The 22,620-nt window shown below is 39.8% G+C and overlaps 2 protein-coding genes across 2 annotated transcripts in view; one reads left to right on the top strand and one right to left on the bottom strand.

Annotated features, from left to right (window-relative positions):
* Positions 1–269: 269 nt before the first annotated feature.
* Positions 270–7,677, bottom strand: LOC139461031 (MICOS complex subunit MIC13-like). The gene is made up of 4 exons (XM_071242523.1): positions 7,595–7,677; positions 5,230–5,374; positions 5,016–5,067; positions 270–671 (listed from the first exon to the last, which is right to left on the bottom strand). The coding sequence occupies exons 1-4, from the start codon at positions 7,675–7,677 to the stop codon at positions 568–570; spliced, it is 384 nt and encodes a 127-aa protein (XP_071098624.1). The 3' UTR covers positions 270–567.
* An 8,977-nt stretch (positions 7,678–16,654) lies between these two features.
* The window catches only part of LOC139461033 (serine-rich adhesin for platelets-like), a 54,632-nt gene continuing 48,666 nt past the window's right edge, over positions 16,655–22,620 (top strand). Inside the window, exon 1 of the mRNA XM_071242524.1 lies at positions 16,655–16,962. Within this exon, the coding sequence (XP_071098625.1) occupies positions 16,715–16,962 (248 nt within the window). The 5' untranslated portion in view covers positions 16,655–16,714. The remainder of the gene's footprint in view (positions 16,963–22,620) is intronic.

Below are 22,620 nucleotides of genomic sequence, written 5' to 3' on the forward strand. Positions count from 1 at the left end.
GATTGTCGATCAGACCGTGATTGTCGACAGATCGTTTGACTGTGTGCATCCATTTTGTTTCAAGAAATGCAAGAGATATGTGAGTTGAAGTTGGATTGATCAACAGGAGGGACATAACTTGTAAAAACTACTGGTGGCTCTACGATTGAGCCACTAAATTCTAGCCTTGTTTGGCAAGGATGGAAACTGGACTTTTATAGTCCGTTAACTTCCTTGCCTCAGGAAGTACATACAACCTTCCTCAAAAAGTAGAAAATTAAAACAAAATCTTTTTTGATGGTTTCGTGAATATTTAATGAAAACCAACAAACTCTTCCCCAGATCACAGTTGTCATAAATATACAGGATTTTTATATTTATATTTTATGATGATGTGTATTCTGTCCAAGACTTCATTCAACAGCTCAGGTAAACAGCTCAAACCGAACAGCCAGGATTGAAGGATTTTTCATCATTTTTAGTATTCTTTGACGGATTACATGCTGTGCTATGTACACTGTCCTTTGACATACATGCATCTATTCACAGTCATTCAGCTATCTGCCACACAAAAATAACAAGTGCACATCAGTTTCCACGTACAAAGTTGACAGATGATGACACAGCCTTCTTGCTGTACTCCCCGGCTGTGTCTGGGGCTGATGACACATAGTAGAACACAGTCTTCACCCCTGCAACACACAGTGTAAATCAATAACAAGTCAGAGTGAGTGAGTATGGTTTTACACCACTTTTAGCGATATTCAAGCAACATCATGGCAGGGGACACCAGATATAGGCTTCACACACTGTACCCATGTAAGGAATGGTAACCAGGTCTTTCAGCATGACTGGAACGCTTAACCACTAAGCTACCCAACCGCCCTAACAATGTCACACAGTACACATTCTTGTTTAGTCCTATGCAACTGTCTGCTTGTTAATACAGACAAGTTAAGCTGCACTGGTGTCGACAGGATGAGATACTATACAGAGAAGGGCCCTATCTGAACCCACATATATACATATACTGCAAAATATTTTCATGGAAGTCATATGACTAACAACTAGCTCCTGTCTTACCTGCACAATTTGGCCATATCACATAATCTAGTATAAATGAATGGCTTAAATGGGTGAAAAAAGAAATACCGCAAATGTAGCTGACCAAGTTGGTGACCCACATTGAATTTTCAACAGTATATTTGTAATAACTTTACCAAAATCTCCTTTGAAAATTAGCTTGGGTAAAAACATTGCTCATGTTCAAGTAACAGGAACATTTCAGTAAAATTTATTTACGTTTACTGACATATGGCAAGAATAATATTTGTATTAGTTCTGGCATATAGTCCAGAGTACTAGTTGCCTATATTTTCAGACCAAAACCAATAGGAAATATTAATTCATTTAGAGTAATTTCAACCTGCCTCAAGACTTCCTGGTACTACGCTGTTCAAGTGTATCTTCTGTGGAGTTTGCCTTAGGGAGAGGGGGATGAAATTTGTGTTACTGAGTCGAGTTCACTGCACAGATCAAACATTACTGCATGTGTTATACACTACATTGAACTTAATATACTGCATGTTATACTAGGGCTGGCGTTGATGTGAAGAAATATAAACGATTATCGATATGAAAATTATGTCATCAATAATATCTTGCATAAACTAGTGTGATGAAATGAAGTTTAAATTTACCGAAGCAAACTTGTAAATTGTAAATTGCCAAAGACAGGAAGCAACTGATTTTGTTATATCTTACACGTCCACAAAGTAATGCATGCATAAATGTGACACCACTCACTAGTGACGTGAAATACGTTGTTTTTTCTCAGCTTTTAGCATATTTGCTCCAAGTTACTTCTCCTATGTTTATCAATAATTGTTTATCAATAATTGATAATAATTGATCTGTAGCTGTATGGATGGCCAGCTGATTATTCGGGAGGTCAAAATACAATACAATTAACCATAATTAAAAACAAATGATTTTGAATCCACTCTAAAGTAGAAAATGACAAAAAAAGGGCATTTGTAAATTTTTTAGTTTTCATATCAAACAGAACCTGAGATTGAATTTATTTTCTAAAAAGGTTCATTCACGACTTAGTTTGTTGCATACAAGTACATCACAAAACATTAACATCTACCATGACAACAATCGTCTACAAATTGGGCTTGGCTGGCCTTTCTACTAGTACCAGGACCTACAGGAGAGAAGATGATCCCATGGGTATCCAGGGTTAGTAATTGGCACTAGTCCTATAGTCCTGGCCAAACTGCCCAATAGTATACGTATCCAAAGGACTAGTCGAATTTTGACATTTTTCAAGGTTTAGCTCTATGCTATCATTGTAAGGACTAGTGGACTGAAACTGTTAGTTTCTACCTCTGGTATCGAAGACACCTGTGTATCTATCTGTCTGTGATCAAGGGACAGATAGACGTGAAATCCATCAGCCACCCTGCCGCATAGCTACATGACATGTGGGCCAGGGCCCCAGCAATGGTGTGATGGCTCTTTTGTTTGCAGGTTTTCCTGTACAGTCATGCCCCACTTATACAGACTTCAGATATCCGGAAACCTTGGTTCCCGGACGATTTTCATTCAAAACGAAATAATTATATATATCGCTGTGTATAAGGCGAGTTTTTCGTACCTAAAATGAGGGGGCTAAGAAGGGGGGTCGTCTTATACACGGAGTCGAAGATCTCACATTTTTTTCCACTGGCGATGTCAACCGGCGTCCGATAGCCAGCCCAGCATTTGACAATAAAACTTCGCATTTCGTCCTAAATAACTGTTCAAATAACTATTTCCATACATAAACATGATTTGTATCTCTTTTCCTTGAATAAAGTTTAATAATTTCTGCAAATAAAGTTGAAATGACCCTCTCCTCGGTGCAGATTGTCAAACCAGCTGACACGGTAAAACAATCAACATCCGTGAGTAGAGAGCCGGAAGTACCGGTAATCATTTGCATATTGCACATGTGACCTAACATGTGATAACCGGTGAAGCTGAAATCAATTCCCGCTGTTTTTACAGTTGTATTAACAAGTGTTGGAGACGGTGTGTACAAGTGATTGTGGAATAAAAACGCTGAATGTGAAGCAAACATAAGCCTAGCTAGTTACAACATAGTTAATTGGCGATTAAATTACTCACCATTGTCTCTTATATGTTATTACTTCATAAATGAATTTTATTTTACGGGCACCAATTTGGTGTCGTACCGTGTAAACACAAAATGGCGACGTGTGCCGGAGTTACACACGCGACCTATCATTGTAGAAAAAAAAACAACGCAAGATAAACATATTTTTATTGCATATATAAGGTTTGTGTGCGCACTTGTGATGTGTGCGAAATACGCATCAGTCGGAAAGCGCACATTCAATCTCCAAAGTAACTAACTAACTAATTTGTGATGTCCGTGTGCGAAATACGCTACAGTCGGCAAGAGCGCGTTAAATCTTCTACCGGTATATCAGTCAGACTTGTGATGTGTTTCATTCCAGGTCGCCTTATACACGGAGTATAGGATTTTGGGTTGATTTTTAAGGCGTGTACAGGGGGGTCGTCTTATACGTGGGGTCGCCTTATACACAGCGATATACGGTAGACATTTTAGTTTCATGGAGCATCGTGAGCTGTGTGTCCAAATGGGGGAAGTCAGAATCTTCTCTGTAAAGCTCTCTGAAATGATCCAGGGGTCCGGAAAATTTAAAATCCCAATCGAACATTTGCATTTAGGCCACGCCCCCTTCAAATAGCCTTTTTTAGTACAACTTTTCACACCCATTACAAGTTGTTACGTATTCATAATATGATGAATTATGAATTGTTTCAATTTAAATTCTTTAATTCACCGTACAATAGGATGGGACCTGTCCGTTTAGGTAGACTAGGTTGTATACTTTAAGTAAAGTTTGGAGTAGTTTGGTAGGTAGGTGTTTGATTATTTGGTAAGAGGTGAGGTCTAGGCCAGTGGCTGTTCCTTTTTTCTTTTGTTTAGTATGTGATTTAATTCTTCTATGGTGTAAGGTTGGTTTATTTCTAGGTTGTCTTGTGTGTTTTCTTTGGAGAATTTGGTTTCTTTTTTTAGTTTATCTTGGAATTTCTTACTGAAGTTACTGTTGCTACTAACTTTAGAGAAGTGTTTGGCTTGGTTGTTGGGCATTTATGAATTTACCCGTACATCCGGAAATTCAGTTTCCAGAACCCGTCGGTCATTTTCATACACAAAACACTGAAATGCACACGAAATTGTCTCACTTATCCGGACAATACACTTCCGCTGGTGGTAATCCTTTGATTCGTGAGAAGTCAATTAACCAAGTGACACTGAGTTACGTTTGAGACGAGCTTGTTTATTGTACATGTAATCCCCTTCGATAAATATGGCGTCTGTGGAGGTCAGAGGTCAAAGTTGTGTAAGTATGGCCTGTCAACCAGCGAAACGTAAGCGACACGCAGTTACAGCACGCAAAAAAAGGGAAATTTGTCTGTTTAAAGAAAAACACCCGTTAGCAAGTTTAGAAACCATCAGTAAGCATTATGGCACTGAATTTGGACATACCATAGGAAAATCGACAATTGGTGACAGTTCAAGCTTCCATGACAGACTTTTTGAAACGTGTATGAATAAAGATTGAGTGAATGTATCTGTTTGCTCTGTCATCTGTCATGAGTTGCACAATTGAAGGGAAGTAACTCTTCCAGTAAGGAGCAGGTTGTACGGAAATTCGTTTATACGGACGAATTGTGAAATGACGCAAGTATAAACGAGGCACAACTGTACTTGTTTATACACAGATGACAGTTATGCAAGACAAAAAATGTGCAGACGTTTCAACCTTCAAACCCTACATGAACATATATAACATACACAGGTGACGACCCAACTAAAAGTTATTATATGTCTAAAGTATATTAGTCCATACTCGTCACGATATGGCTGAAATATTGCTGATGTGACATTTATTAACTCACTACTGTCCATAAGTACCAAAGAGAGACAAGCTTACCTGAGTTCCAGCCACTTAACACTGTGTTGTTGACATCATCTAAAGACGGAATCTGAAAGGAGAGAAGATAATAAATTATCACAGAAGATATTGTTGATTCTCTCTGTTTCAAAAAAAGTTTTCAATTCTGTTATCATGGTTACTATCCTTACTTTAAGAGAATCTACATTTGGAAGCATGAGTGTTGCATGTTTATGATGGTGATGTCACCTACCTGTTTAGCGTAGTCACTGGCAGCAGGCAGGACAGATCCCTTCACCTTTTCCAGGGCCTGACTGCCATTGCTGCTGTTGCTCCACACACCCTGGTCAATGGTCACATACACAGCACCAGCACCAATTGCAAGCTTGCTGGCTAGCCTGTAACAATACATTAATTACTAAATTTTAATAAAATTAATCTTTTCTCAAGAAAATAATAATCAGGATCAAATCATAATGATTGTGTTACTTTCATTTTGTATGTTTAATGGTTGCTGACTGTTCTGAAGCTTTGTTTGAAAACAATAGCCGATAAGCTCAATCTCATTTGGCTTTGGTCCCCTTATTCCACGAGAGATGTTTCTGTTCCAATGACCAGAGCTGGAGTGTGGGCTTATCACGTGACCGCACAGTTCTCTTGTTTGCAATCAAACACAATTCTAAAATGATAACATACAGGCCAAAATTATTTAGCCTTTCAGTCCGCTTTACATATCGTGTTCCATAATGATATAGATATACTACTACAACTAGACAGTGAGGTGCATGACAAAATAGCTTTACACATCCATGCATGTCATCGATCCCAATTGCGTGGATCGATGCTCATGATATCAATCACTGGATGGCCTGGTCCAGACTCTGTTATTTATAGACCGCCGTAATATACAGTGCGGTGCTGTGCCAGTTATATTTGTACGATCCATAACGGTTTATAACTGTCGAATATTTTACGAGCACAAAAATGTTCCGCGTAGCATCAATAATACTAGGAACCATGTTAAATTTGACATGACGTCACTTTGATCACGTGACCGTCCCGTGATGTTCTTCAAAGTGTCGTCTGTTGTTTTGATCAAAACATACGATAATCAGTGCAAACATGGAGAGAAAATCTAAGGAATTGAGTAGTGATGTGAAAAGAATAGAGTTAAATTTAAAAGAAGAGGGGAAAAGTTAAGACTACTGACCTGTTGGGGGTTTCCAAGTCTACTTTGGGTAGTATTTTTGCTAAAGTTCAGAGAACGGGTTAGGTAGAAAACATCCCAAGTAAAGCTAGACAAAAAAAGTTGTCAGATAGAGATCGCACCGCGCTGTTCAGACTCGTTAAAAATAATAGACAGAGACCTTTGAAGGACATCACTGGTAATTTCAATTCGGTGAGAGACCAACCTGTCTCAAAAAGAACAATTCGAAGGGAATTACACCGAGAAGGATTTCACAGGCGCATCACGAAAAAAAGATGGTTGTTAAGGGGGATGAACAGAATAAAACATGCTCGTAGTGTCAAAAAACTGTCAATGATTTTTGGAAAAATGTAATCTTTACTGATGAGATTCAGGTGGTTACTGTAAATAATAATCATGTATACATTTGGAGAAAGGAAAATGAAGCCGACTGACCCGAGTGCATGTGTCCCCCTCGAATCAGGAAGTTGAGTTTGATGGTGTGGGGGAGTATCGGTTATCATGGTGTGGGGACTTTGGTGCGTGTAAATGGTAACATCAATGCCCAGAAATACATAGAAGTTGTAGATATTTTCCAGACAATAACTATATATTACAAGACGACAATGCGCCCATTCTTAGGGCAAATATTGTGAACAAATTCATCGCCGACAATGACATAAACACGATGGATTGGCCAGCACAATCACCGAATTTAAATGTTATAGAAAATGTTTGGCTAAAACAAAAGAAAAAACTACAGGACATGGTAACGACATCACTAACCAAGATCAGATGTTTGAAGCGATCCATATCACTTGGCAGGACATTGAGCTAGACTTTATTCCTGGCCTTTATGAATCTATTCCACGCCGGATATCTAAAGTTCTGACTATGGCCTCTTACCAAGTATTAAGGTATGTAGATAATTTCTTCATTAATACATGAAGCTCTGTAAAAGCGAGTCGATATGTAAACAAACGGCGGCCATTTTGGATCGTACGAATATAACTGGCACGGCACTGTAGCTCGAATATTGCAGAGTGCGGCGTAAAACAACCAACCAACCAACACATCCAAGTGACCGATCCGTATGGCTTCCATGACCGGACGTGGAGCCGTAAATCAATGTAAACAAAGGACAAATATGCAAATATCACTTTTTATATACTTTCCCTCTGAGATCTGTTGCCTAACAGCTCATAATATTAAAGATTTCCACACACTATCGAACACAACATAGGCGATCCGGCTATCATCTGCAGCAGCATAGTTTCTATGCAGGTTATCTTGTTGTTTACGATTGTACGTTGTGGTTAGGCACGTTTTGCTTATGATACATTGCCTGATTAGTTGTTCTTAATAACTGACTCAAACAGTGCTGCAAACCTAGCTACAATAACCAAAGTACATATTTTAGAACAGAACTCACTTCACCAAGGTCGTCGCCATTTTGGGAGCAAATACTATTTCCCAATACCAAACGTTCGCAGTTACTCGACATACTGAATCCATCTATTACTGTTGGTAGTAAGTATTGTTGATTGTGTATAACTATATCTAGTCATGATGTCAGTATTATCCTTATTGAAATAATCGCATATTACCTATACTGAAATCGATACATGTGTAAAATGAATAGGGAACTATAGCTAGTTGTGGACATTATACTATCTGTGTTAAACTGGTGCCATTGGTTCGCCCCGGCACACCTTATGCCTTTACCCATAGACGGTAACCCAGTGTATATCGATCTCGGCTCTTGTAATAGTAAGCTGGGCCCCGTCTCTGATATCACAATATAGGCTTGGCGCAAGTTGACGACGTGCTTAGTGAGTCGGGAACCAGCTTAGTGTAATATGAGCTGGTTCCCGACTCCCTTAGACTGGTTCCCGTGCGTTCCTGCGAAGAATAATGCACATTCGTGACAACTCGTGTTATTCCGGGACAAGCCGAATAGAGATTTGCTCAGATAGTTTACTGTGTATCTTAATTGGACAAGACACGCACCTGTTTGGCATAATTTTACGTAATTAAATACCTTGTTTGATAGGCATTACTTAGAAGTTGACGGATGATCCTTATACCGTTGTCAAGCAAGACTCATACGGCATCCTGATAACCTGGCATGAATAACTGGAACTGATTCTGACAATTCTCCTTGTCAGTCTTGCTTGAAAAACGGTATAAGGATCTATACCGAAACGTTGCTTTTCACAGTATTTAAGAATTTGGTATCCATAAAATTGTGTCTATCTTGTAATCAAATACCCTTAAAAATATTTCGAAACAAACAGAATTATCTTCAACATTGGACATGTCTTTGTTCATTATTATGTGACTATTTCTCTTTTTCTCGTCTCAGAATGATACAATAAAAGGATGCAATAATAAAAGGTATAGAATTATCAGGATAATCGTATAAGGTTTGACCATCGGGGTATATGTCACGGTTCATATGTTTTTTTTACAATTCTTGGACAAAATGAAATAAAGAATTGAAAGCACGAGAGGAATAAATCGTAAATCGTTTGTGATTAACGCGCCCCTGGCGAATCTTTAGACGTAACCTTTCTGTCTATCAAACGACATAAAAAACAAACGATTTGCGTCTTGTTAAATTAATGTATTAAGTTTCAGTTTTAAAAGAAAGTGAACGGTTATTCATTAACCTGTTTATATGAAATTACAATATTGACTATGATACTCCAAAGGAATAAGTACATGTTACAGTTAAATTTCATCTTCTAAAGGAAAGAAATATCGAATACAACACTAAACAATGCTCAAACAAACAGTTACTGTAGATTATCAAATGTTCATACATTTTGTGGCCTATATCTACGTATATCATACAGAACACTGATATATATCCATGGTGAAATTAATTATGTGTAACAATGTATAAAATATACGCAAAATCTACATCACAAGTACCTTCACCTTAAAGAAATTACCAAATATGTACAACAAAGTTGACGTATGACATCATTACCGGTGACCGACATTTACAAAATGGCGTACATTCAGTGTAAACAGTACGCGGGATCTTACGAGGGGACTTTCGTTGATACAGGAACCATATATGTATATATAAATGTGACATGTAAGTAATGTTCAAACATTCAGACAATCTGTGTACTGTTAATTGGTTTTATGTTTTTCACTGAAGCCAAGAGAAATAGTCCGTTGTGCGTGATTTTGTGTCATTCATGGCGTCACGGTGGTCGGAATCTTTCACAATTTCTGTTGAATTTACCAAATCATTGCTATGTATCTTTTTTAATTTCTTAATTCTTGCAACGACTCTCTCTCCATGCATATTCTGAAAATGTTGAGCCAGTGTATGCAACGAATAGACGATGGATAACTCAAAATAGGACAAAATGCCACAGTGTAAAATGTGAATTTTGCTTTGTTTACATTGCAAACAAGTGCACTTTTCCGACCGCAGCGTTCGTTTTCACACCTAATTTATATTGCAGGGTTTCATCTAGACAACTTTTTAAAGTGACAATGACCATTTGTCATTTGATTCTAAGATGTGTGAGGAATTCAAGGATGTATGTATCACGTCTGAGTTTGACATCTCCTGCCCATGGAAAGGACGAGTATGCGATTCACATCCTGGGGAATGGTAGCCCACTCGGACTGCAACGCAAAAACCAACTGCTACAACGTCTGGGGTGGTGGTTGACGTCGGCGTAGCCGTCTATCCAATTCATCCCATATGTGCTATATCGGGTTCAAATCCTGGGATCTGGAGGGCATGAGGAGAACACCAACGTTGTTGTTGTGTAGACAGGCTCTTGTGATACGGTCGAACGTTGTCCAGCTGGAATAAGCCGTTGGCTGTAATTGGGAGGTTGGAGAATTTCGTTGATGTATCATTGAGCCGTAAGGTTGTCCTGGATATGGACCAAACCTGTCCTGACATGATGAGAGATAGCCGCCTAAATTATCCCACCAAACCTGTCCACTTCCTGTATGCAGTTTCCGGCGTAACCTTCTCCCCGACGCATGTAGACCTGTGCTCTACCATCCCACCGACGGAGGAGAAATCGTTGATTCGTCGCTGAACCAGACATCTCTCAATCGCAATTGAGGCCATACCCTGTGTTGACGACACAAATGCAGTCGTTGTTGACGATGTTATCGAGTCAATATGACGCGTCGAACAGGACGTCTTGCTCGTAGACCTGCTGCTCTTAAACGGTTTCGTACGGTCTGGTCGGAGATTCTACACAGTCCCGAAAACGATCCCATAGCCTTGTGATGGTGCTGGGCGCTACATTGAAAACCCTGGCTACAGCTGATCGGGATTCTCCTACTTGCAAGCGACCCATGACGTTGTTTCTTTGCGCTTCTGTTAATATTGGCATGTTGTTTGACTGTCACTGTTCGATTGACGCAGATGCCAGACAATAAAAAATCCTGCACTTTAATACCGTTCATATTGCAGTGCGAGCAGCTCCAGTGCCCGTTTGTTAATGCACTGGCAGCGTTTTTTCCGAATCGTACGTGTTTCCCAACTAATGGTTTGCATGTCCTTTTTGTGATCATTTTGATCCGGGAAATTTGTCACTGACTCTATAACACATTTTGCACCTCTTGATCTGCTAATTTTGCTTTTATGGCCAAAAATATCTGTCTGGCTTTTCTCCTTTTGAAGAGTATATACGTGATGTTATCTATTGACGTCTGATTACTTCCATACGTGAAACGTGATTATGTAAACACTATCCGATATGACGGAAAGTTCACTTCGGCGTTCGTGTTTGCATATTTTCCAAAACATTCTAAACGATTCTTGCTTTTACGGCGACTTTTTGGTATGATCCTTGGTGATTTGATATAAGACAGATACCCGTGATCACTAATATGCCATTTGTGAAATTCATTTCTCAGAGTAAATATCCGAAATTTAGATTTCGAAACACGCTGTAAATAACGCCGTGAATGGTGATTTAGTAATGTGTGAACAATGGCGATATTAACGATGTACCTAATTTTCAGAGGTCATTTTCAGTAATTTGCTTTGCCTTAAATGCCAGTGGATGATATCACATGAGAACAGGGAATTTCCCACGGAATTCAAAACTGTGAAGTGAGTGAGTGAGTGAGTTGGGTTTAACGCCGCTTTCAACATTATTCCAGTTATATCACGGCGTGTCAGCTTGATGTGGGAGGAAAGCCCGAAGTGATGCAGGTCTCAGACGTTTACCACTTCGGTGAAACCCACGAGCACGGGTATGGTGCTGACAAACCTAGAAACATAATTGGGGCGAACCGTGATTCGAACCCACAATCATAGGTTTCTGGCGTGCCCAAGGGACGCAACTCTGCACAGCGAATCGCGGCGCCTTAGACGACTGGGCCACCCGTGCCCCCCAAAACTGTGAAGTGTATTTGTGCGCGTGATGTATGTTGAATTATATTCGACTTCAAAGTGAGGGTTGAAGAAGGGGGACATTCCCCCATTTATCGTATATATTCCAGATGCTTTTGAAAGCACATAGGAACTATCGGTATTATAAAGTATGATTGAACACATTTAACTGTAAAGTTATTGTACCTTATAAAGTCGACATATCTAATTTAATATCATAGATACAAGTATGAAATTTTGGGGCTCAATAGTTACATGTCGTTATACAAAGGCATCGAAAACTGTTCATTGTCATGTCACATAAGGCCACAAGGTGGCGCTGAACTCAGTGCCCCCTTGGCAGCAATCACGACTCTACATCTCCTCGGATAAGTTTACGAATCCTGTCCTGCGGAATTCTACGCCATTCTGCTTGTAACGCGTTCTGGCGTTGACGTAGACGTCGATCTAGTACATCCCGGAGTTGTTCGATTGGGTTGAGATCTAGAGATCTCGACGGCCAGGGCAAGCTGTTGATATTGGCATTATGAAGGTAGTCTACCGTGACACAGCTATTGAAACAGCTCCCTCTGGCGGTCAATGATTGGAAGAAGATGAGGTTGAAGAATTAGATTCATGTGGCAATTTGCTGTCAAATTTCCCCGAACCACAACCAAATCAGATCTCGAGGTGAAGGGTATCGTGATTCATCGCTAAACCACATTCGTCTCCAGTTTCTCAAATTCCAAGGCTGTAAGGTATCGAACCAACGCAGGCGTTGCTGTCGATGGATCTGTTGCAACACAGGGACGATAACTGGTCTTCTGGCTTCCAGCCTCGCGAAGATGGTTCCAGACAGTCTGGTCCGATATCCTCCTCTAATCGGGGATGCGTCCTGCAGTCTGTGTAGTTGTGGCAATACGATGACGTCGGTGGAACAGTCGAATGTAGCGATCCCGCGCAGGGGTGGTAACTCTTGGTCGGCCGGTTCTCGGACGGTCTGCAGTGGAATTGAACAGTGTGTATTGGTCCCCAGAGAGGCAAATGGTGTGTGGTGGACGTTGAAGTGGCGTGCAACAGAAGACTGCTATTCCCCTCGTTGGATACGTCCTATGGCGATGTTCCGATCGGCAACACTGAGTCCCGGAATTTTCGAACTTGAAAAATGTTGACAATTGAATGACAAATTATTGGCTTATGCTTGTCTTTTTATAGCCACCACCACGAGTTACGAATGCCATAACTTGCGGGTGCATTTTGCTTTACTGATTTCCTCCATGAGATTTTTGAACAAGTGTGAAAACAATGGCATTTAAGACATTGTAAATCGACAAGGGCTGCGTTTTGACGCACAGTTTGTCGATTATCAGGCCACCAACATTTTCCAATAACATATATCCAATTCATATACCGGATTCTTTGTGTTGTCAGGTTCAATAAACTACATATTACCTCTTTTGTTTGAAGAGATGAGGTGAAATGGGGTTTAACGTCCCGTCCAAGATTATTGCACTTATATAGCGACGTGCATACGTGTGTGTGGCTGCTTGTACTAGTCCGAACTGATGCCGATTTTACAGTGATACCATGCCGTTTTTTAACATGAATACCCCACTCAGACACTGTATGCTGACTCCGAGCCGACCTGTCCTTGTGTTAGCCCCCTAATGCCGAGCGCCAGACAGGGCAACAGCAAGTAAGTCCTTGATCCATTATTATTTATGTTATCTATATTAATGACATATGCTATGAAATGAGAAATTTGATACGTTTGTTCGCAGATGATACCAGCATTGGCATATCATCTCCCGATATTTAACATATTGAAAACTCAGTAAATAAAGATCTATGCAAATTACAAAACTGGGCACAAACGTGGCTAGTACAATTCAATCCCAGCGAAACCATGTATATATTCTTCGCGCATAAAACCCCAGATGAAATGCCATCAATAGTTTTCAATAACACATGTATAGGAAGAGTAGACTATCACAAGCACATTGGTGCTACATTATCAAAAATGAAAAAAAATATTAGATCAAACTTGGCTAGAATATATCTAGTTTTTAGCAGACCGACTTTAGAATATGTTACTCTTCCTACAATGCTAATAAATCAGAATTACTACAGCTTGAGGTAGTGACAGGATTACCTAAAGTTTCTTCCCGTGTCAGCCTAAATCACGAAACTGGATGGCAGCCATTAGCGTATAGAAGAAACGTCAAGAAACTCGTAAGTATGTATAATAAAATAATAAACAAGCAATGCCCTTCACATGTAACTTGTCTTATACCACCATCTGTGTCACAGAACGTCAATTATAATCTCAGAAACCGCCAGGATTTTGTACTACCATGTACTACGTCTAAAAGGTCTTATGTTATAGATACATTAGGCAAATGGAATAATCTACCGTCAGAAGTAAGGAATATTTCGTCAATTTCTTCTTTTAAATCTGTCGCATCTCAGCAGCCTACATCACCACCTACATGTATGTACTATAATTGCGGTAAGAGAACTACAAACATATTGCACACTAGATTCAGACACAATTGTAACATACTAAATTACAACCTGTTTCGTTTTAACTTTTCTAATACCATCTCCAGTAAATGGGGAGTACATATACTGGCCAAAAAAAGAAACGCATAGCTGAAATATGTTTGTCAAACTTGACTGTTATTAAAGACGAAGGCTTGAACTCAATATAAATGTCATTGCTAACTGTGAATATTGACCTTACACTAATTTATAGCACCCGAACACAACATTTGGTGACTTGTTGCCAAAATACAGCATCTTGAAACCAAACTGGGAGCAATTGCATGGAGAAAAGGTGTAAGTATGCTGCACGTGCAAATACGGCTACTTAACCTTTATACCGATGGGTATAAAAAAATTTGGCAATCCTGCTGCGAATCACTCTCCGATGTTCTGTATACTGACTCCTATGATGCATGCCAAGACTGAATGAAGACTGTAGAAACAGAGCCAATACTCATCAATAGAACCAACAATAGAACATTGAAAGACTGTTTGTAGTGTAAGAAACGTGCCTCATCCTGTGTAAAATGTGGCTGTTGTATCTTCGTTATTTATTGTGTAATCCTATTTCATTAAAAATATAATGAAACACTGATTATTCTGTTATGAGTTTCTTTTTTTTGGCCAGTGTAGTATTTTTTTTATGACACAAACCTAAATGTTTTACTGAATACAAATATATTTTTGTCTGTACACAAATATATAGAAACGACTAACAGATTCAGTAGCTAGTATATTATTGTTTTCCAATTGTTAATCATTAAAATTGTTAAATCTGTACATAAACACTAAAATGTTTCAATTTTGTATATGTATGAGATGCATACTGTCTTTCAGGGGCACGGGTGACCCAGTCGTCTAAGGTGCCGCGATTCGCTGTGCAGAGTTGCGTCACTTGGGCACGCCAGAAACCTATGATTGTGGGTTCGAATCCTGGTTCACCCTGATTAGGTTTCTAGGTTTGTCAGCACCATGCCCATGCTCGTGGGTTTCAACGAAGTGGTGAATGTCCGTGACCTGCACCACTTCGGGCTTTCCTCCCACATAAAGCAGTCACGCCATGATATAACTGGAATAATGTTTAAAGCGGCGTTAACCCCAACTCACTCACTCACATCTCGCCTTATATTGCACCTATAGTAGAGTGATTTGTTTCACTTTGACTTTGACCACTTTTGTCTCAGGCCGAGGCCTGTGGGGTCAACTAGGTTCATATTGTTCTCCTTTATACATTCAGAGAAACCATAATGCTTACGGACTGAAAATAATGGAAAGTCTAGTGATTCATGTTGTGAGCAACGCTCCATGCCGTCAGGGTACCATGACACGCGACCTAACCAAGTCAGCGTTCATGACTTATCCGATTCATTTGCTCCCCGAGACGAGCAGTGGAATCCCCATGCAGGTGGGAGAACCATAAGTTAAACGAATGCTCGTGGGATGCCATATCTAGCGACAGCGATTTTCTCAAAATGAGAATTTCACTTATTTTGTGGAAATAATACATAAAATCATTATTTATGGGTAATCATTTGTTTTCGTTTTCTTTTCCACGATTACCTTTCGTAAAACCGGCCACAATCCTAAAGGGGAGCAGGACAAAACGGCCTCATGTCAGAATGGCTTAAAAAACTAAAGTCAAAACGGCCTCAGCAAAATGTCAAAACATTTGAAATGGGCGTCACACATTGGACCCATGTCGGGAATCGAACCCGGGTCATCGGCGTGACGAGCGAACGCTTGAACCACTAGGTTCCCCGACCGCCCCGGATAAGTTTGAATTAAAAAAAATGTAAGGTTTCCTCATTAGGATAAAACTTTATTCATGTTTTCACAACAAATTCGTACACAGGTCAGTACAGAGATCAAAGTAATTTGATGAGGTTGGTTAAAACAAGTGAACACAACTGTAAGAGATTATACATTGTAATAACAATTTAACCTGCCACCGCAGGACCATGTAACCAATTACAGTAACAAAAACAAAAAAAACTCGCAGACGAGGCACAAGGCCTTCGGCCTCGTTTACGATTTTTCTTTTGCGAGTTCTTTTATTGTTATTATTATTAGTTACAAGGTCCTGTGCGTCAACGTAATAATTCTCTGCAACATGTTTTCTGGCTCACATTGGATGTTCATTCATTGTTATATAATGTCCACTTTGTCTTTTGAACTGTAGCGGGTATGATTTGTTGTTGTTGTGGCTGTTATGACATTTTAATGTCATTTTGAAAATAAATAGGTTTGTGGAGATTTTGACTTTTTGTTGTGGCCGTCTTGACTTGAGTATTGAGGCCATTCTGGCATGAGGCCGTTTTGACTACAACCTTACCAAAACAAGGATATCTTTATTGTTACGATTTAAATACTGCATGCTTCTTTAAATGAAAACATAGTCATAGAATACAACGTAATATAAATGGTTTCATTCAATGTTATGCACAACACGTTTTACTTAACTAACAAGTTTACACATAATCAGATTGGCTGAACATTTTGGTAAACCGTAACAGGAAAATAGCACTTACGCATAACTATCCGCGCATGCGCTCTTACCTAAATACCAAATCTAAAACCAAAATGTCGACATGTGCTTTGTTTGTAGTGTGGTTGACACTCAGCATAATACCTTGATCTACTATGAGTCAGGAGTTAGCTGAGCAGTACAACACTGATTATGATGTAGCCAACAACAATCAACCAGAATGGAACAAATTCCTCCCGAGGAATGGCCTGATCGGGGAAGAAAACAAAGGCGAGGGTACCAATGTTTACAGTGGAACAGATACGAACGAAAGACACTTTGCGGGAAATAATTTGCAAAACTCAAGTAAACAACTAGAGACGCGTTTCAGTAATATACAAGATGGTCTTGAATCCTCTATTACGTAAGTGGTTACGCAAATCTAATCTTTTTCTTGTTGGTGTCACATGATGTGTAGAAGCAGCAAAGTATCGCATACAATTTCTGTGGCTGTCATAATAATACTTGCCAGCAAATATCTACATCTCCACTTTGCTATGTCTATAATCAAGTTGACATTAGTTTTCTCTTTACGAATTTAATTCATGGGTGATCTATTTCGTTTTGAAATGAAATGAACTAGGCCTATGAGAAAATAGTTTGCATTTTTTTGCTTCAAATGGAAATGCGATGTTTAGCAAATTTAAATAAGTAAATAGCTTTTGTTACATTTAAACCCTGTTTGATTAAGAGCCAACATGTTTGTGTGAGAATGCACAATGCTTTCCACACTGTCAAGAGAGCTAATGGTTTCAGTGTTTCAAGAGACTGTAAGTTATCTCAACATGTTCATTGGTCGTTATGATGAAATTAAATTGTGATTTGTCAGTCTAATGTAAACATGATGACACAGCTAAGAAAACTGTTGTTCATGCATGACCCTTACTGTCATTTCTAATGTGCCATTTTATAAAATTATGCATGAATTGTTTATGGCGCATGACCTTCCCAATCATTGTTGGGGTCTGAAACATGGGCCTCTTCGCTAATGGCGTGTCAGATAGTTGAAAGGAAAATAGCCTTTCTATCGGCAAAAACAAATACATCAGCTTCTAGAGAGCTTCTCAAGCTTTGGCAATTTTAAGCATAATAACAGTTCACAAGCTTGTCATCAACAACCTGTATCTCAGGTGTGTATTTAATTTGTATCCTCAATAAATGAGAATGAATTTGATCTCATGATCTACAAATAGGAAACATTTTCTGTATATAGTTTGCTGCATTTCATAGACTGCCATGTTTAACAGTAATAGCATATGTTATATTTTGGATTACACTTGCCAAGTAAAGTATACATTTTAATCCTTTTTGGGTGGGGTCCATCCAGGATTCAAACTCATATTCTGAGAGTAAGGCACCTATTGCCAGTGCTCAAAGTAGCGACTCATCCATTCAGCCCCAGATGGTTCCACAAATTGGAAGTTTAAATCACATACTTTGTGTGCTGTACTGACAAGTGTATATTGGCACGGCTCCCATGGTCGGAAACTATGAAGAGACTTTACCTTTTAATAAGTGATCAAATGTGATGTATGTTAAATATACATTTAGGATTGCCACAATACACTTGTCAGAAGGGTACAAAGTTTATATTTTGATCATCATAAGTTGTTTTTTCATGAAACAGTTACCATGGTTACCATGGTTACCTTGTATTCAAGGTTTCACATTTTTGATGATCTTTCCTCTCCTGAAATATTATAAGGGGGAAATTGGAAAATGTTGTAAGAAACAAAATTCAATCTACTATTTGAACTGTTCCTATCATTATGATAGGATCAGATAATCACATAGCAACGACTGGCTAAACAATACCATTATTGAATCCTAACTGTTCAAAACAAATGGGATAATTTCAAAATTAGTGCTTTTTATTAAAAATCTAACTTGAACATGCACTGATCAAACAAGTTATTCTCATGTTCACATGTTCTGTGTGATACAGAACATTGCAAAGAATCAAACATTAATTGACTGTTGCAAAGTTTTTTACACAGTGTTCACTAGTGTTGGCAATTGGTTAGAATATCATGATCAGTAATTGGTTACACAAACCAATCGGTCATCACCAACCAATTCCCAGCAGTGCATAAGGTCAGTGAAGTTGGCATCAACTTGACTACCTTGGGCATACCGTTACAGCTCCAAGTCTGCAGCTACGAACTTAGCCATACAAAATCTATTCAGATGCCACCACAGTGGAACAGTCCAAGGGGTTTGGACAAGGGCTGCAACGACACAAGAAGGTCTCGATTCGATATGTGTCTTGATAGGCAACGATAAAAAAAATTCATGTTGAGGTGCTCACATTGACGGTGGAACAGTCCAAGGGGTTTGGACGAGGGCAGCAACGATACAGGAAGGTCACAATTCGATATATATTCAAGCATGTCAAGATTGGACCTTTCATGATTTTGGAACAGTCAAATTTATTTTTATGATAACAAGACAACCAAAGTTGTTAAGCTTCAAACTGGAACTTTCTATAACTTCCTTCAAAACAATTCAGATTTCTAACACCAGAAAATAATCAATGTACTTTACTGTGTGAATAGCTCAACTTCAGGTTCTTTTTCAGAAAAATTAAAAATTTCGAAAGTGTCTGGGGACAGTCATACCCTCTGGGTACTGACTAGACTAACATTTAGTCTCTGAAATCTTATATTACACAATATCCTTCTTGACTCTAAAAATAAAAAAATTCCCTATGCTGATTTCAGTGGATATAGAGCTAGCTTGAGCTGGCTAGACTTGCTTTTGTATGCATTTCTAGATTATTATTTTTTCATAAAATAAATATATTCCGTGGTCATGGTGCAGGACTAGGTACTGACTATCTCTTGGTTTAGAGTCTAAACGGAGGTGGTGTCAAAGGGGGTGGATGACCAACACAACAGTACATGCTCTGCCTACCTAACACGATCTATGATGTAGGTTTCAGAGTTTGTAAAAAGGATTAGAATAGTAGTTGTACGTGATTCATAGTGTAAAAAAATATTTATCAAGTGTTATGCGCTTTAAAAAACCCACATAGTATCCCTTTAGCGAATTCAGGTAAACGAGGAGGTGTAACAAATTTGGTCTATGAAAATATGAAATTTGATGTTAAACATCACTAGACACGATGATTGACCATACAATGTTATCTCCTGCTCTCATAGGCATATTTTTTATATGCAGAGATTAAGAATACCGTTTGTATTTTCTCGTTCACTAAGCCAGAAATAACAACCAGCGTACACGTTTTCTCCCAATCTACCGGTGATTCAGTCAAAAAGTACCCAATGGTACCACTTCAAAGAATTTTGATGCAATGATCAGAAGAAATTGTATCTGGAAGGTTGTTATGAAATTATGAACATAATTAATAAAATATATTCCAGATATACAATGAACACGTTTTTTATAACCAGATAATAAATAGGATTGAATTGCGTATTTCAGTGCAGAATTGTGGACTAATATTTTGGTGTTACCTGCTCGCGTTGATTAGCTGATAATGTTTTTTTAGATGGGGAAAAACATTGTGTCAGTGTAAAACCTGAGCTTATCAAGAATGTAAGTAAGTTTTGGGAGCCATGCGTTGCCATGTGCTATAACAGAGTTTGTGCTACATTCAAGGGTGCAATAGTGAGGAAACACAGGCAAGGGAGCAGAGTTTACTGAAAGAGACTACGCTTTTCGATCAGCTATAGATTAGATGCTCGCCAACCTTCCAGGGAAGTTCAGCATCTTGAAGGATTGTCTTTCCTGGAGGAACAAAGTCATTCCAACAGAATGGTCCCTTCATCCCGATGTGTTTCAGTGGATAACAGCAGACTGTCCTTATCTCGACCTGTTTACCACTTGATCAAATCATTTGAACACCTAGATTTAATAACGTGAAAAGATTTAGAACATATCTGACGACGCCCAGTTGACAGTACACATGCTCTGCAAATCCTGCAGTCGACGGAAATCTGTACGTTGAAATCGATGTTGTTCACGAACCAGATGCCTAGTTCGTTGCATGTTGACTTGACTATGCATAGATTCGTTAGTCCTGCGAAAGTGCAACTCCAGAATTCCAGCCTAGTTCGGCAAGGATGGAAACTGGACATCTACAGTTGGTTAACTCCCTTGCCTTGGGAAGGTGGAGGACACAAGATAAGAACTTCAGACATGGCACTATTGAGGGTGATAGGTTAGCCTCAGGCACACTTCAGCAACTCACCCAGTACTAAATTGTCTTATGAAATCATTACAACAAGAGGATATTAAGGTACCACATACCTTTCCCAATGGGACCTATACATTGTATTAATGAGTCTAATGGGAGCACCTTTTATGGCTACCGCAGCCAAAGATTCAGAAGCATGTGCAGGATTGGAGCACAGTTACTCTGAGATCCCTTCAATCCATTTGGAGTTCATCGCCAAATGTCAGTCCTCGGCTCTTAGACCACTTCTCCATTCCAAAGATTCCAGCAACCACAGCCTAGGTTGGACAGATCATTGGTTAATAACTGAATAACATTATTAGATCTGGAAGTGATCGACTGCTCTGTAGAATTGCAGTCTGGACTGTAGTCAAAGTTGTATGTGTCGTCAGAAAACCAGAAGTGATGTCATTGACTGTGACTGATTCAACTGATGCAACTGATTCATTGAGACACCCTGCTGCTTTTCTGCTGGCAGCAGTCAAGATGCACGACACACGTGCAGATGCTCTTATCTGAGGACTTCAGTAGTCTAGTAAACAATCTTACACATTGCTTGGGTGCTGAGAGTTAATTCCCCTCTCTTCCACTCAAGTGCATATGCTGACATTATACTGATATTTTGAGTATTAGGCTTAGTGCAGTAAAAAACTACAATGTGTTGCTTCAGGAAAACAGACCATCTCCTTGACAGAGATCACGCCCTCAGTACACCTCTTCATCAATGTGTCTCAAAAAGGGGTGTGCATCTGGAGGGCCAAGTCACCATGTGGCTGTGGCCTGCCGCTCAGCATCAGTGGCACATCAACAACCTAGAACAAGAGGTTCTCATGTTGACTCTCACTGGAAACAGGTACTTCAGAGCCCTCGGAACAACCCATCCGGACAACTCACCGTTAGGCCACTCCTTCTCCCTGTTACAGCAAACGGATGCCCACTCAAGACCAGACATGGTAGCACCCACACTACATCCAGGGAAACACCATCCGGACACCTGCGATCTTGTCGGTCTACAACGCATCTCTCCCAACATCAACCTGTTTGCCACCAGCCAGAACTTCAGGTGCGGACTTTCATATCTCCGGTGATGGATGCATAAGCCTGGACAGTTGACGCCCTCATCGTCCCCTCCAGTACTCTTTCCCAGGGTCCTTCAAAAGATCAGGTTGACCCAGAGCCTTGCTCTTACTTTGATAGCACCTTGGTGGTCTGCAAGGGGCTGGTTTGTGGATCTCAAGGAGATGTCCTCTATTGACCTCCTCGAACTCCCAGTTTGGCTAAACCTGCTGATCCACCATCACTGTCTCATTCTTCACGCATTGCACCTTCCCAGAGCCAACAAGCCACCTGAGATCCTGTCGGTCGCCTCTACCATGGCGTTTCACGGCAACTGCTCTGTCTGCGCCATTATAGAAGGCTGTTTCATGTGCTTGGACACAGACTTCGTCAGCCACTACTTGCAACATGTCGCCTCAGAAAATGTGAAAGGCGTCCACAGCTTTCGCCCGTTGGTGGTTGCCCAGCAGGTCACCACCCCAAGGTGCCAGCGGTGCTTCCACATGTCCAGAGCCAGCCTTTTGACCTATCTGTTACATGTCACCCAAGACTAGAAGGTTACATTCTTCACGCAATGGCTCGGTACATCACTTCTGGACTTTAACCCCGCTTAATTCCTTTTACTGCAGTGATACCTGGACATCATGCATACCTCACTCTCTTGCTTCCAACTGACAAGAATGGTCACGCAATGCTAGACATCGATGTTGCTGATTGATTGGAATCTGTGGAGAGTTTTTGAAGATCTTATCTGAGGGTATAGGATGC

Source organism: Haliotis cracherodii, unplaced genomic scaffold, assembly GCF_022045235.1.
Source record: "Haliotis cracherodii isolate W230 unplaced genomic scaffold, xgHalCrac1.p SCAF_14, whole genome shotgun sequence".
NCBI lineage: Eukaryota > Metazoa > Mollusca > Gastropoda > Lepetellida > Haliotidae > Haliotis > Haliotis cracherodii.